Consider the following 16,915-nt stretch of genomic DNA (forward strand, 5'->3'; position numbering starts at 1 on the left):
TTAATTATTATCATGAAATAATATTTGGGAACTTACAAAATTGAAAATAAAAGAAAAAAGGGCCAAACCACCTTTTTCCTGTGGGCAAGGAGAGGAAAAGGAAAAAGGAAATGGATTAAAAGGAGCCATAATGGCAAAAGAGAGGTTAGGTTATGTCGAGAATGGCAATTTAGCGTGTTCATTTTTTTAGAGTTGCATTCAAGCGGAATCGCAATTTCCTCCCCTCACTTTTCCCCTTCCTCTGCCTCACCTCTATTCGATCCCGATCTGAGGGGTGGTGCGATGGGGGAAAAATCAAAGGAGGCAGAAGGTTTCTTCATGGCAGTCAGCATCTGGAGGTGGTGTCGTGTTGGGGAAGAAGGATCTGCCCGCCCCGACCGTCAATGAAGCACAAGACAGCTGAGGCAGCTCAAATTAGTGATGTCGGAAGAAATTTTGTCAATGCTTCCGCTCTTTCGCGCTTCTTGCAAAGGTTAGTGCATTACATGCATTGTTAGTCGCTTCCAGTTCCAGTCCGGGTATATGATGTCGTTCTAAAGCTTTGATGTGAAAATGTCGGCTTGAGCCGTCTGTTCTTGTATGCAAGTGTTTTGAAATATCCTCACACCATGCTATCTGAATCATAATAAACAATCAAACAAAGGTAATGTTTTTCCTTGTTCATCTATCCATAGCTATTCACTGTAGATCCGGATTGCAACATGTTTGTTTGTCTAGGTAACCACTCACTTTCCGTTTTGTTGAACAGCTACTGTTAATTTGCAGCCTAACTCTTGCAATGCTAGTTTTCTAGCTTTGTTCTTTTGTGAGAAGTGAGAACCACACGGCTTGGGATCAGTGTGATTTGCAGAAGCATGTGATACCCTCTTAATCAGTAATGTTCATTTATCTTTGTACCATACTGATTATGTATGGTCAAGAGTGTTTATTTGTCTCTGTACTGCATAAAATAAACCTATAGATGTTTAAACCTATAGATGTTTCGTCAAGAATATTTATGTTTTATTTGTCTCGTATACATTAAACAAATATCCATCCAATCTTTTGGCTTAGTGGCATATCTTGTATGTAGCTAAGTGTTTGAAATGCCCTAGATGCCAAACAATGTTACAATGTTTTTGTTATGCCTGACCTACATAAAACAATATAAATATATTGGTCATATAAGATGGATTCATATGTTCAGGATGTCTATAGGTCATTTTGTGAGAACTTTAGCTCTATGAATCTTTAATGTAAAAATCTTCTTTTGTGCCTGTACGCATTCATTTATCTGTGGAATGTTTAGAACTCCACTGATAAGTAATTGACCTTGTTGCAACTGGATGTTTACAGAGTGGTTGTAGAATTTTTTGCAATCCTTTTCTAGTTGGAATGTACCCTAAACTTACATTTGAAGCATCCTTGTGCTGAATTGTGACCTCCTTTTTATTATATGCATTTTATTAAGGCAAGAGTATTGCTGCTGGTTTGATTGTGGCTGCAGAGATAAGGGAAATCACTATGACATGTGGTGCGCTTGCTGAAAAAAGTTTGCTGTTCTTTCAAAATCTAAAAATCGTTAACCTACTAATTGTCTGTGTAGGATGTGAAGTAGCATATATGTTGAAATACCACTAAAGACTTATATTCTTGCACTTGTTAACCTATAAGATGGATAGTAGGTTACCTATGGCTGATCTTAATGAGAATTTGCACATCCTATTCAATAACATTCTTTGTCAATAGTATCCTGTTTGTTTTTTTCCCTTTCTGTGTCATTTCCAGCCATGGATTGAACATGATGTTCCATCTCTTTTGCTGTTTGTGGGCATTTGTAAAGGGCTACCTTATGAAAACTGGAAGTTTTACCATTAGTATTGTTTATGCCATCAAGAGATTGTGGACTAATTTCGAGTTTGGACGATAGGGTGTACAAGGGCTATGAGGGCTTTTGTGTGAGACATAAGCGCAGGATCCATTTTCTCCCAGCTAGCTTTGTAGTGATTTCCAAATCAGTCTACTCTTCATGACAAGTCTAGCTCTCTAGTTATCAATTGTTTCTTTAATACATTCAGATGTAATCAAATCAAATTTCATTGGAGATTATATCAACTACAGTGTTGAAGATTATCAAATGGTAATTTGGTTTCCCCGTGACCATTGTTGCACAATTCTTTACTTTTTGACATACATTTTGTCCAGAATTCTCTTAGCTAAAAGTATAATTCCCCTTAAGTTCTTTGCTGCAAATCATGACTGCCTATGCTGTATCAGGGTAGATAGAGCTCCTACTTTTAGGATTTGAAGTTCAAGATCATAACTGCGTAGATCACTGCCTATTGCCTACATCATTAAGGTGTTCTATCTAAGCTTCACATTGCCCTGTTTGCTTGCAAGGATCACTTCTTTAGTGGCTAGCAACAACTGGACTCCTTTTCCCACTAATCTTGGCCCTAGATGCAAACTGTAAGTACCATGCGGCTTTTATTGTTGTTGTTGTTTCTTCTTTAGTTCATTGCATGCCAATTGTGACAATTTTGTGTTGATGTACAAGGACCTGCCTGCTTCCCCATGTATCTCACTCTCGCGGCAGTCAGAGGCCAAAAAGGTGAAGGCAGCAGCCAGGAGCCCAGGAGAGAGATCGCCATGCTAGCGCCACATAAGCAAATGGATGATAATTACTAAGATTTGGACCTCCAGTGATGTATTAAAGAAGTTTAAGGATCTAGATCTACCATTAGCATTGTTTATCACTTTTCTGATTTTGAGACATTACTGCTAGAAAAGTGAATTTGATATTCACAAGCACTATGCATGGTGGATCTCTAAATAAAGGCAAATGGAAATTTACTGAAACAACAGTGACAATCAGTGTGCACCTTTACTAAAACCAAGGTCAAATATTGAAGATGTGAACAGAAAAAGAGCCTTTGAACAAAACAAAAATGGTGCTCCAATTTACAATATCCGTACAACAAAGTTAATTTTTTCCAAAAAAATGAACAATGTTCTCTGAAACTAAACTATCTGGGCTCAGAGCCCAAACTCTGATAGTTAACCGACGCAGATTGTGCGTCTCATCAATTTACCACAATTCTGAACGGTTTCTCTGAAAGATTGAAACTACCAGCTGGGCTCCGAGCCCAAACTCCAACAATGAATCTAACTGATCAAATCACCATCTCTGAACTAAACACAGAGCCCAACCAAACTCCAACGACGAATCTTAACTGACACAGATTGTGCGCCTCACGACATAAGTCATGTCATCCTCCAGAGCCCTCCTCAACCTTGCTCGATAATCAATCCTGCGATCCTCGAGCTCTATGATGCCAGCAAAATCATTACCCACCTGGACTTCCAAATTGCCTGCCGCTACATCTTGGGCAAGGTGATCCACTTTGCGGCAGGTGTCAAGGGCTTTCAGCGCCAGAGATGTGGCTTCAGCGGCCACCATAGCAAAGGGGGAGGAAGGGGACCTGATAATCTGTAGGCCGTCCATGGTCACGGCGCTGGCCGCCTGCAAGAGGACTACGAACCGCATGGCGCTGACATCCGGTAGACACGAATCGACATCAGAAGCCATGCCATCAATAGAACCTTGAAGCCTGTCGTGGGGATTCTTTCCTCCCTGACAAGATCCTCGAAGGATCTGAGGAAGACCGTTCCCGGGTCCTCCATCCTTGTGGACGATCCGAGGTGGTGATCGAGGCCGACGAAGACGGGGAAGAGGCAGAGGCGCGGCCGCAATCGGCAGACCGAAGGAGCCCTGGCCGTGGAAGTTGCTGGGGCGACGCCGAGGCCGACGGCAGCGATGCGGGGGGACAGCCTACTTCACCCGAGGTACTTGAGGGCGTGGGGCGGTGGAAGTGGTTGAGGGGGCGACGTCGGGGCCGACGGCAAGGGGGGGCAGCGGGGGCGGTCTACTGCACCTAGGTACTTGCGCGGTGTTATGACGACGGCGTTGAGGCGAAGGCGTCGCAGCCCGCGGGTGCCTCGATCGGCGGGTTGTTGAGGACGAGGGCTTTAGGCCTCGGAAGAAGCAGTGCTAAATTATATATAGGCCGTGTTTAGTTGGGGAATTTGGGAGGTGCCAAATTACTGTTACAGCACTGTAGCACACTGTAGCGTTTCGTTTGTATTTGTGAATTATTGTCCAAATATTGACTAATTAGGCTCAAAAGATTCGTCTCGCAAAGTACAACAAAACTGTGCAATTAGTTTTTAATTTCATCTACATTTAGTACTCCATGCATGTACCGCAAGTTTGATGTGATGGGGAATCTTCTTTTTGCATAGTGTCAAAGTTGGGAGTTGGGAGTAACTAAACATGGCCATAGACGGTGTAAGGGAGGCGCATGGGATGAGGGCAGGCAGCAGGCCGGCTTCTGCCGCGGCTCCGCCTCTTCCCCGTCTTCTCGTACCTACTTTTCTGGATAATTCTACTGGATCTTTAGCTGTAAGAAATATTGTATCTTTGAAATCTTGATCGGTCCAGGCCTGAACGCACCAATGCAGATTGCAGAGAAGCAGCTAGCTGAAAAAGCCTTATCGGCACGCTACCAATTTTCTGCTTCCTCCGCTGAAGCGCGATAGATAAGAGCAGACTGCACCTCTTGTTGCATGTCCCGTTACCTCCAGGAAACATGGATAAACGTTAACTTTGACCCAACTATCAGTCAACTCCCTGGTCAAAAATCAGTCAAATCCCAATGACGGCATGCACGGTGGTTTGGTACTAGGGTGGAAAATGTTACGCAGATATCCGAATTATCTGAATTCGTAACCGCTAAAATATGATTATACGGATATTTGTAACAAATTCTTTTATGATGTGGTACTTTGAATGGATACATTCGAATTTGATTTTTCACTATCCAAATTCATATTCATATTCGAAATAAACGTGGATATGGATGGATATCCGATATTGTCGGCATTTGTATAGCATTAGCACCTCTTTAAACTATAAAATAAATATATTATTTAAAATTATTATGAAGCTTGTATATTTATTTCCGTAAATTATTCAAATAATTTATTTTGTTATTTTGAAATATTTTATTCTTTACTTATATTATTAATTAATTGTTATTTATTAATTATACTATTTTAAAAATATTTTCAATGAATTATTAATTGTATGTCTAATACTGATTCAGTTTCGGTGCTCAATTCAGTTCTTTGCCCTATAATGGTCCCATACAGGTATTGACAAATGTACCTGGCAGTTTCTGAAACTGCAATCGTACTGAATTTCCTGATATTCTACATAAAAAATTGAACTTCCAGAAATTCTAGAGACAAAATCCGTTCGATCCCTCAAATTGGATCATAATCTGATCATGAAAACTGAAGCAAAAGAATGTTCCAAAAAGACATCATGTATTTCTTGCCACAGCCAATCACTCCCGCATCAACACACAAAAAATATACTACAGTACTACCAACTGTTAAGTGTTAACATCCCATGTTGGCATGTGTGGCCTAAACGCACATAAACACAAAGTAAAAAAGAGCAGTATTAGAATCTACTGGAAAACTGAGCATTCGTCCCGAGACTAAGTACCGGTTGCATTATGATCTGGAACTAATGCTCATATTAGTACCGGATCTAACGGCTAATTCCCTAGGGTGGCCTTGTGAGGCCCTTTAGTACTGGTTGGAGGCACCAACCGGTCCTAAAAGGTTCACGTTAGTATCGGTTGGTGTCTCCAACGGGTACTAATGTGCACCACATTAGTGCACCAACCGGTACTAATGCGGTGCACATTAGTATTCATTGATGTCCCAATCCGGTACTAATGTGTCATCCCCTTTAGTACCGGTTATTTTATTTCAACCGGTACCAAAGGCCTCCCTTAGTACCGCACTATCAATACTGGTTGCGAAACCGGTGCTAAAAGGGGTTCCCAACCGGTACTGATGGAGCTTTCCCCAGTAGTGTCTGGATATACCACAAATTAATAAGATAGCATTTAGAATGTCAGAGCTTCAATCCTCATGGACATTATAGTGATTATACTGTTGAGACTGTCGATCTTTCCCATCTCGTATGTATCAGCGTAGTAGTACAACTTGATTTTATTTGACAAAGACAGTCCAGATGCCAATACAAAGGAAGATTTCGCAAGTTTAAGCCTTCAAGTTCAGAAATGTCAACGACAAATGCAGTGACATCCCCAAGTAATCTAAAGATAACACAATGGACATCTTGTTGTAGATCTGGAAAATCAAAATATAGTTTCGGATTCACTTTTGCTTCCGGTAAACGGTCCTCTACAACCAGCTTGCCAGACTCCTGTAGAAAATCACGAGCACATTAAAAGAAATTTTGTGCAGACAAATAATAGGCACCGAAACAAAGTGCTATTCTAACAAAAGGTAATCTGAGTAAAAGGAATGGGTAGGGTGACACAAGATGTAGTTTCTGTTGGGAGGATGAAACTGTTGAACACCTTTTTTTTTTATTGCTCTATAGCTAGATACGTGTGAAGTCTGATTGCCATGATTATAAATGTGCCCTGTAGGCCAACGTCTTTTGAACAGTTTTGGGTTTGGGTCAATAGGTACTTGCCACATGTGAAAAAGATTCATATAGTGGGTTTGTCTGCAGTGTGCTGGGCTCTTTGGAACGCCAGAAACTCTGTAGCTTTGACAAAAAACATATCAAATCTCCTACAGAGATTATTTGTTTAGCAACTTTCTTTATTATGTACGGGGCAGGTTTACATAAATTGGAGGACAAGGAGATCTTGGGAGGACAAGGAGATCTTGGAAGCGGGAGCGGAGGCAATGAAGGAGGCGGCGCTTCGCTTCCATCCACATGAAGAATCGGCGAATGACACAGGAATAGTTCTTCTTCAGTAAAAGAGGAAAAGGAGGAAGATAGCTGTTCTACCAGAGTTAGGCTTTAGGGGGACAAGGGGAAGTTGTCTTTTGTGTAGTTAGTCATATCTGAATTTAGGCAGGTGCTGCCTCTGGGTCTTTTGTAACCTGTGAGCGGTCTCGGGTGTGTAGTCCCTCGGTGACATAGCTAGAATGAAAAGCTAGAAACTGTTCAGCAAAAGACATTGGGTTTATTTATCCTAAACCTCCCCAAGAGCGGTAATCTGTCTAAATAACTTTTCATTCTTGTTATTGCTCCAGTTGTGTCAGGTCCTATCTCCTTCATCAAACAACTGCCGAAAACAATAATTCTTTTTGCATGGATAAATGAATTTTGTGGATTGGTTGGTTTTAATTCATAAAATGAGCTATCACCCAATGACAGAAAGATTGAACACCTCACAAAACTTGATTGAACGAGAACCAATATGGGGAAGTGCCATTTTTATTGAAATTATACGACAGTGGATAGGATTTAGGAAGTGAAATTTAATGTGTCTTGGTTCTTCACGCAAGGTACTAGATTTTTCAAGCCCACAATAATGTGGAGATGAAGACAATCTTGTGCATATATCTTATACTATGTCGATGAGTAAAATGTTCAGCGAAATGGTCTTTAGTTTAGTTATTAGAGTACTTAGTAGCATGTAGTTCCTATGGGAGTGAATTAAATAGGTCTAGAATAAAAAATTATATAATTAAATAAGTTGGTGGCTTCCCACTTTGATTAAAAAAATGTTAAAATGCTTAGTATCCAAATAAGTCAATATATAATCACCTATATAACTTGTGTCTTGCAAACAATAAGAGTAAACAACAATCTATCATTCACAAAAAAATATTTATCATCATCAAAAGAAATTATTTATCATACATGCGTGTGCTATATCTCTTTGTGTAATTTTTTTCGCTTATTAATATGCATACATGCCCGTTTTAAGAAAATAGCTTTTAAACGAACAACGTTAAAAATCTGTGATGTTTAATAAGGGCGCGGATTTCAGCAGGATATCCGAAAAATGAAGAGAGTGGTTAGCAGATCTGGTGTTTTAAACGTCAAACAGTCCCTCACATTCTTCATCCCCCACCAATGCTCCTCCGCGCGCGCGTGCGGCGTCCAGCCGCCGGCGCCTCGCCCCTCCGCCCGAGCCGGCCATCTCCCGCGCCCTTCACCACCACCACCACCGATGCCTCTACGTCGTCTTCCCCCGATCCCGACGGCGTGGCAGCCGAGGTGGCCACCCTCCTCTCCCGCTGCTCCGGCGACTGGAAGCTCGCCATCGCCGCCTCCGACCTCCCCTCCCGCCTCTCTCCCGCTTCCGTGTCCTCCCTCCTCCTCCGCGGCGCCTCCTCCCCGCGCCTCCACCCCAAGCTCCTGCTGGATTTCTTCTACTGGTCCCGCCCCCGCCTCGGGCCCTCAGCGCCCGCCCCCGACGCATTTGCCCACCTCGCCGTCTCCCTCTGCGCCGCCGGCCTCTTCCCCCAGGCCAACGGGCTCCTCGACCACATGATCCGCGCCTACCCCACCCCTCCCCTCGTCCTCAGCTCCGTCCACCGCGCGGTCTCCGGCTCCGGCCACGACCGCCGGCCGGTCGTCCTCGACGTCCTCGTCGACACCTACAAGAAGACCGGGAGGGTCCGGGATGGCGCCGAGGTTGTCCTGCTGATGAAGGATCTCGGCTTGGCGCCCAGCCTTCGCTGCTGCAACGCGCTGCTCAAGGACCTGCTGCGCGCGGACGCCCTGGATCTGCTCTGGAAGGTGCGCGGCTTCATGGAGGACGCCGGCGTTTCGCCGGATGTGTACACGTACTCGACATTGATCGAGGCGTATTGCAAGGTCCGGGACTTGGATGCTGCGAAGAAGGTGCTTGAGGAAATGCGTGAGACGGGATGCAGCGTGAACACAGTGACCTACAATATATTGATTGGTGGTCTGTGCAGAGCTGGAGCTGTCGAAGAGGCGTTTGGGTTCAAGAAGGAGATGGAGGATTATGGGTTGGTTCCGGATGGATTTACTTATGGTGCAATCATTAATGGTCTGTGCAAGCGTGGCAGGCCGAGTCAGGCGAAGTGCTTGCTGGATGAGATGTCTTGTGCTGGGTTAAAGCCTAATGTTGTTGTTTATGCAACTCTGGTTGATGGGTTCATGAGGGAGGGCAATTCGGACGAGGCGTTTAAGATAATCAAGGACATGTCTGCTGCTGGTGTGCAGCCAAACAAGATCACCTATGACAATCTCATCCGGGGTCTATGTAAATTGGGGCAGCTGGGGAGGGCTACCGAAGTTTTGAAGGAAATGGTCAAAATTGGTCATATCGCTGACACCATCACTTTCAATCATCTCATTGAAGGGCATCTCCGACAGCATAACAAAGAAGAAGCCTTTTGGCTGCTTAATGAAATGAGAAAGGATGGTATTTCGCCTAATGTATACACTTACAGCATAATCATCAATGGACTATGCCAAATCGGTGAATTGGAAACAGCAGGTGGTCTCCTTGAGCAAATGGTTGCAGAAGGTATAAAGCCCAATGCATTTGTTTATGCGCCTCTTATCTCAGGGTATTGCAGGGAAGGCAAATTCTCATTGGCTTGTGAAGCTTTCAAAAAGATGACCAGTTCCAATGTAGTGCCTGATTTGTACTGCTACAATTCTCTTATAATTGGACTATCTAAGGTGGGAAAGATGGAGGAAGCCATAGAGTACTATGATCAGATGCTGGAGAAAGGAGTGCACCCTAATGAGTTCACGTATGATGGTCTGATTCATGGCTATAGTATGACTGGGAATGTAGAAAAGGCTGAACAGTTACTCCATCAGATGCTTAATAGACTAAAACCAAAGGACTTTATCTACGCTCACCTCCTAGAAGTTTACTTCAAGTCAGATAATCTTGAAAAGGTTTCCTCTATTCTTCAATCCATGTTAGACAGGGGAGTCATGCCAGACAACCGTTTGTATGGAATTGTGATTCACAATCTGTCAAGATCTGGACATATGGAAGCAGCTTTTAGGGTTCTCTCAGTGATGGAGAAGAATGGGTTAGTTCCTGATTTGCATATATACAGTTCATTGATATCTGGTCTTTGCAAGACAGCTGATGTGGAGAAAGCTGTTGGCCTTCTTGATGAGATGGGTAAAAAAGGAGTGGAGCCTGGTATTGTATGCTATAATGCCCTAATCGATGGGCTTTGCAAGTCCGATAATATTTCTCATGCTCGTAATGTCTTCAGTAGCATATTAATTAAGGGATTAGTGCCAAATTGTGTGACATATACATGTTTGATAGATGGATACTGCAAAGCTGGTGATATCCATGATGCTATTGGTCTTTATAACGAAATGCTAGCAAGAGGGGTAACCCCAGATGCTTTTGTCTATAGTGTGCTTACCTCTGGCTGCTCAAATTCCGGGGACCTTCAACAGGCTCTGTTTATAACTGAAGAGATGGTTCTTAGGGGATATGCAAGTATTTCTTCTTTCAACACCTTGGTCCATGGCTTCTGCAAACGTGGAAAATTGCAGGAAACTGTGAAGTTTCTCCACATGATGATGGACAAAGACATAGTGCCTAACATGCTGACTGTTGAAAATATCGTAAAAGGACTTGATGAGGCTGGGAAACTCAGTGAAGCACACACAATTTTTGTTGAGCTGCAACAGAAGAAAGCTTCGCAACATGATACAGATCACTTGTCCTCATTGTTTACAGGCATGATCAATCAAGGACTAGCTCCTCTAGATGTGACACATAACATGATCCAGTCTCATTGTAAAGGAGGAGATTTGGATAAGGCTTTGATGCTACATGATGCTCTTGTGGCAAAAGGTGCTCCCATGAGCTGCACATCTTATCTTGCTTTATTGGATGGCCTTTGCCGGAAGAGCAAACTGACCGAAGCTTTTAATTTGCTAAAAGAAATGGAAGAGATGGGTATTTGTCCTTCCGAGGATCAGTGCATGATACTGTTAAATGATCTTCACTCGTCAGGATTCATCCAGGAATACAATAAAGTATTTGATACTATGTTGTGTTACAAGTGGTTACAAAAGGAAAGCAAATGTAATTCGGTTGGTAATAGTCAGGAAGCTGCGAATGCAGAATAACCATATAATCCTGATGCCATTGTACTGCAAATTTATGAACTTCTTTTTGATAGATGAGAGTTTGAGTGGATTAATTTACTCCATAGAATCTGCCTGATTTCTTCTTGTTGCAAATCAGAAAACTATAAGCCTCTGCAGCTTTAGGTTAATCTGTTTTGCGGTCCAGCATTTTTTCTGGTTCAGGTATGGCAGGTTGAAGATGCAAAAAGGTTGTGTTTTAGTAATGTAAAGAGTGCAACTGCATAACAATGCTTAGCTCTGTAGAATAACATTTTTTTATTGCTTTGACTTAGCTGTGCAACTACTAAGTGGTTTGTGATTACTCCTATTTCTTATCTTCATCCTGGTCTATTCATTTCCAGGCACATCAGTAACATTGAAATGCTAGATATTCAATTTGGTTTCTGTTAACTGAGTGCACTTTCCATTCAGTTGTGGGTGCGCTTGTATTTTCTTCAAATCGATAAATTTATCCATCTTGCCTAGAGGAAATGTGCTGGGGGAAACTGGAAACACTACAGATTGAAATCCAAATATTCAAGTTTGCAGGTTGGAATGAATCTGTGAATTCTTTTTGTTGATCCATCATGTCCAGGTAATATGTTAATGCCAGATTGTGATGAAGCTGGTGTTTTATCATGGATCATGATACTTCATTTTCTTTGCATTCATACTGATGTCAGTAGAGGGGAGCAGTTGGGCATTGATTCTTTACGCTTTCCACGGGATGCGCTTAAATTTGACGAACTGGCATATTTCTATAATCAAACAGTGTACCTAGCATTTAAATTTGGATTCCTCACGGCTTGTTTACAGGGCACCTAGTTTTGTTCTTGTTTATCATATCCTCCCGGCTGATGCTTTGTTCTTCCTCGACCTTGCAAAATATAGTCATGCAGCATCGTTCCCACACCCAATTTTGACAAAAATCGGTTTCTGTACTTTCTTTTTCACTCGAGGCTTGTCCGCATGATCATCGGCTTCCGTTTTGAATGAAAACATGGAAACCCATGTACAACTAGGAAGGCTGGCGCGCTACGCCGCGCCCATATAACTTGCGCACTTGTTGCTGGCTTGCTGCCGTCTGGCCCGTCGGTGCTTTCATTGGTTCATTATTCTTTGGAGATCACTTGCTACTGCTAATCACAAAACGTGAGAGAAGACTGCAAGGTGCAAGCATATACTACAAAAGAGCCACAAATATACACATGTACGACTCAGAAGCATCTACTTTAGAAATAATGACCATTATTTTGAAAAAGGATATGTATTACTGACAGAATTGAAAGCAGACTATTCAGCATATGAACCATTTAAAAAGAAAACAGGAGTGCAAAGATATAGCCGTGTTGATATGGGTATCACGGAATGGCAGCACACATATCACAGTATAGTAAACCAGTTAGCTAGTTTTTTATTCCTGATTTTGCTTGGATCGGAAAAAGATTAAGTACAACCAATAAATTATTTGCAAAGCTGAGATGCTAATGCAAATAGGCAAAAAGGAAAAAAAAATGGTACGAATATACATATTGAACGCATACAAAAGGTAGACCTGATTGCATGGTGATGCATTATTTGTTCTAGCAGTTGGAGAAGCCACAAAGATATGAGTCCTTTGTAGGCGTTGTGATCCATAATCCCACAAATGTAGAAAAATGGAAAACCATATTACCAAAACAAAGCATGGCATTTCAGTATAAAAATTGCAGGTGCATGGATGTAAGGGGAACTTTTCAATTTTGAAACAAAGAAGCAACCTGATGTGGTAGAACCTAGTGTGCATAAATCCATACAATAAGATAATAACTAATCATAGTAACTTTAGAACGTCTACAGTTGTCATCCTCATCCTGGAGAATCAGAAACCCTTCATAACACAACTAAGAATATGAAAAATAGAATTCCATGATTTTAAACAATATACGCCTCATATTCTGATTTGTACAAACATTAAGAATAAAAATTACTAAAATTTGTTCTTATGTATAGATCGATCACCTACAGCAGTGACTACCAGTAAAGCAAGAAGCAATGATATCTACCAGTCCATTGAAATGTGCAAGCATAGTAACCATGGCTCTTCACTTCCTGACGAAGAGAGCAAAATGAAAGCATGAGATCTGCAGGAATACAAAGCCAGAAATATTGCCCGGTGGGAAAAGCTCATGGAAAAAATAAACCTACACATCAGCAACAAAACAGGTTCAACCTGTTTTCCTTTTATCTCTTTTTATTTATAGTCTTCTGAAGACATCAATCGATACATACCGCATCTCTGCAGTAGGTATATGATCCAACCTTGCAGAGCTCCCAAGTTTTTCAGGCGCATGAGTGCGCCTTCACTGCAGAGAAATAAGCAGAGCAGGCCAAATGCTAGTAAGCAATGCACCATTGGCTTCAGTAAGTTTCATTCACCTTGCATGTCAGCCTAGCCTCTGTGTAGAACAAGCTACAGATTCAATCACATCAGATTAACACAGTGGAGTAAGGCCAACCCAACAAAAGGGCACATCAATTGTACACGTACAATGTTTCTGTTAGAAGTACTCATGGAGTAACGGTAAGCATTACCAGTTGCAAGCTGTACACTCAAGTATTTAGTTTCACGCAATCAAGATCAGTTGCAAACTTGGAATGTGCATCAAGTATGATTTCGGAAGAATTACCGGAATTCTAAACCAAGGATCACAAGATAACTAAATCTCATACTTTTGTCACACTTGAAATTTAGATAACCTCAACCAGTTTGCAACTTGTCAGGAGGCAGCAGATGCTTGTAAGAAAATAAACACTTTCAGATAGCAAATTAAGCATAGGCAAATTAAAAGAAAGGACGATACGTAGGTCTCTTGTCTGGGCCACCTTCCACGGCGCGTAGGATGGATGTGACCGACGAACGGCCGCCGCGCGGTGATACGCAGCACGTCGCGCTCCTGTGAGGTGCGGTAGAGGTATTGACACCAACGAAGACCGCAGACGGAGCGGCCGAGATGCACTAGCGCCCCCAAGGAGGATTTGGTGTTGGGGGCTCGCCGTGGTCGAGGTCAGTGGACGGCGAAGGACGACAGGCGCGGGTTTGAGATGGAGCGGTGCATGTCTCGGAGGAGCCCGACAACAACGTAGAACACGAGCGCGAGGAGGTGACGACCGCGGGGAGGGCGGTGCGACCGTGCGAGGCGAACCAGGATACAGACGATTTTTTCGGCGGTGAAGGACGGACACGTACGCCTTGTTGACATCCGTTTTCTTTAGCGATAAGTAAAAAAGAAATCGGCAGTAACAGTAAAACGTAGTAGTTTAGTTATAACTGTACAGTAACTTGAGGCATCGGTTGAGCTGGGAATTCTTCCGCTCTATGAAGTTATACGTATAAGAAAAAGAATTTGAACATTTTTTTAAAACATGCAGTAACGTTAAAAAAATGAGTAATCAGAACTTAATCTAGATCTTAGACTAGTACGGTGACGTTTCTAAGTGCTGAAATATGTGGAAGTCTACTGTCTACCACTGGGCAGTGACAGACAGATGGGTCCCACAATCGGCTCTACGGACCGGCCCACTGATACCTCTTTGTGGGCTCGTAGCCCAACCTCAACGTTATCAACCAGCCCACTCCACAGCTCAGACTCAAAAAGAAAAACGGCCCACTCTCCTCGAGCTCTCTCGTCCCTCTCCGCACCGGCGGCGCCACGCCCCCATGCCCCTTCGCCTCCTCCCGCCGCCTCGCCGCGCCGCCGCGCCGCTCCTTACCCCGACCGTCCCCCACCTCGCGCGGCTTCTCCTCTCCCACGCGCCGGCCACCCCGCCGCTCCTCCTCGCGCTCCTCCCGGCCTGCCCCTCCCTCCTCACGCCGCTCCTCTCCCATCTCCTCCTCTCGCACTCGCCGCCGCTCCCCGCGCTCTCCCTGTACCGCTGCCTCCTCGCGCTCCCGCACTTCCCCGTGCCGGGCAGCTCCCTACCCGTCCTGCTCCGCCTCCTCGCGCGCTCCCGCCGCCACGCCCACCTCTCGTTCCCGCTGCTCGAGTCCCTCCCGTCCACGCACCCCCACCTCCTCTCCACGCCCGCGCTCGCCGTCCTACTCTCCACCGCGCTCTCCGAGTCCGCGCCCGGCGCGTCCTTCGACGCCGCCGTCACCTGCTTCGACTCAGCCGCCCGCGTCTGGGCGCGCGCGGGCCGGGCCTTCGGCGCCGCCGAGCTCAACGCGCTGCTCCGCGCCTTCTGCGCCCGCGGCCGCGTCGCCGAGGCGCGCGCGCTCTTCCACCGCTACTGCGACGCCTACCCGCCCGACACGCGCACCTTCAACACGCTGCTGCTCGGGTTCAAGGAGGCCGGCCACGCCCAGGCGCTGGATCTCTTCTACCATGACGCCGTGCTGCGCGGCTTCGTCCCGGACGCCGTGTCGTACTGTGTGAGGATGGATGCCTACTGCAAGAAAGGCAGGTTTGCGGACGCCCTCGAGCTGCTCGATGAAATGCGCAGGAGAGAGAACTGCAAGCCGACGCTGCAGGTGTTCACCACATTGATATATGGAGCTGGAATTGTGAGGAACGCAGCGCGGGCACAGCTGCTGTTTGATGAAATGGAGAAGTGGGGAGTGACCCCTGACCGCGGTGCTCACAATGCGCTAATGGGCGCGTATGTGAGGGCTAGGGATTTGAAGTCTGCGATGGCGGTGATGGACAAGATGGAGAGGAAGGGGGTTGGCTTGGATGATGTTAGCTACAACACAATGTTTTGTGGGTTCCAGAGAGTTGGCAACTTGGAGGGGATTTGGAAGGTGTACAGCAAGATGGTTGCTTCAGGGTTTATGCCGAGGACCAGGACGACTATGCTGCTCATGAAGGTCTTCTGCGAGAATGGCCGACCTGACCTTGGGCTGGAGCTGTGGGATTATATAATGGGAAAAGGATGTGTACCTCACCGGCATGCACTGGATATTCTGGTTACTGGTTTATGCTGTAGGGGTGTGGTTTCTGAGGCATACAGGTGTTTTAGGGAGATCATCGAGATGGGAATGGCACCTACAGAGCGAGCATTTAGGGTTTTGGAAGGGTTTTTAAGGCGTACACGGGAATACGGGAAGGTTGAGGAGATTAGGCAAATGATGAAGGTTGTCCAGCTGGAGGGGCATCAGATTGAAGAAGAGCCAATGTGAGCATGAGCACCACTGTAGTTGTTTTTCCTTGAGAAAATCATAGGATCGTCACCACCATTGTTTGATGGGCTGTGATGTCAAGGGTGAAATGTTGCAGTGACCAAGCTTTCTACATCTGTGGATAACAGGGAATAAATGGATATCCTAAACCTGGCAATTTGAGAGCACCAGCCTAACAGATATGGAAAACCTTCCATTTGTTAAGAGTTTCAGACCCAGCTAAGAGTTTCTTGAAGGAAAATGTTCAGCTCTAGAAGCTGAAGTTTGAAGTTTCAGTTTTGTGAAAAAAAAAAAGCTTGGCCTTTGCCAGGAAAAGGCACTTGAAATATGGAATTGATGCATTGATATGATCCTGTGCAAAATGTAATGATTATACATTTAATTAGCACAGTTGGAGCTTGGAAGCTTTGTTTGATTATCTTTCAGACTTAGGCCAATCTCAGTGAACAGTTTTATTGCACAGTTACCAAGACTGAAAACTTGGTAATTGTGCCAGTTGAGTTTCATGAGAATGAAACTCCTCTCTTCTGATGAACCCCACCCCCCACCCCCCCTCATAATGACCTTGCCAAGTCAGAATTTTACTTATGTGGTAACAAATTTAATACTCATGAAACTCTTGTGAAACTCCCATTGAGACTGGCCTTAGGATTGTGAGTTTGTTCCTGTTGGACTCAACTGCTGTTTTGTCGAGTCAAAGACGAGTCATGTAGCATTTAGAAACTAGAACCGTAAGATTCAAACAAGAAAGGTCACCAGAAATATGCATCTTGTGGTCT

At 44.3% G+C, this 16,915-nt stretch overlaps 2 protein-coding genes across 2 annotated transcripts; both read left to right on the forward strand.

Moving 5' to 3' along the window:
- The first annotated feature begins 7,927 nt into the window (after positions 1 to 7,927).
- LOC101776610 (pentatricopeptide repeat-containing protein At1g63330) lies at positions 7,928 to 11,306 on the forward strand. The gene has a single exon (XM_004966093.3). It carries the CDS (start codon positions 7,961 to 7,963, stop codon positions 10,976 to 10,978), a length of 3,018 nt encoding a protein of 1,005 aa, XP_004966150.1. The 5' UTR covers positions 7,928 to 7,960; the 3' UTR covers positions 10,979 to 11,306.
- Positions 11,307 to 14,678: 3,372 nt separating this feature from the next.
- Positions 14,679 to 16,136, forward strand: LOC101777031 (pentatricopeptide repeat-containing protein At3g61360). The gene has a single exon (XM_004966094.3). It carries the CDS (start codon positions 14,679 to 14,681, stop codon positions 16,134 to 16,136), a length of 1,458 nt encoding a protein of 485 aa, XP_004966151.1.
- The last annotated feature ends 779 nt before the right edge of the window (positions 16,137 to 16,915 follow it).

Source organism: Setaria italica, chromosome IV, assembly GCF_000263155.2.
Source record: "Setaria italica strain Yugu1 chromosome IV, Setaria_italica_v2.0, whole genome shotgun sequence".
NCBI lineage: Eukaryota > Viridiplantae > Streptophyta > Magnoliopsida > Poales > Poaceae > Setaria > Setaria italica.

What these genes read in the sequence shown, in the direction of transcription:
- LOC101776610 (XM_004966093.3), top strand. Translation starts at nt 7,961, where the DNA reads ATGCTCCTCCGCGCGCGCGTGCGGCGTCCAGCCGCCGGCGCCTCGCCC.
- LOC101777031 (XM_004966094.3), top strand. Translation starts at nt 14,679, where the DNA reads ATGCCCCTTCGCCTCCTCCCGCCGCCTCGCCGCGCCGCCGCGCCGCTC.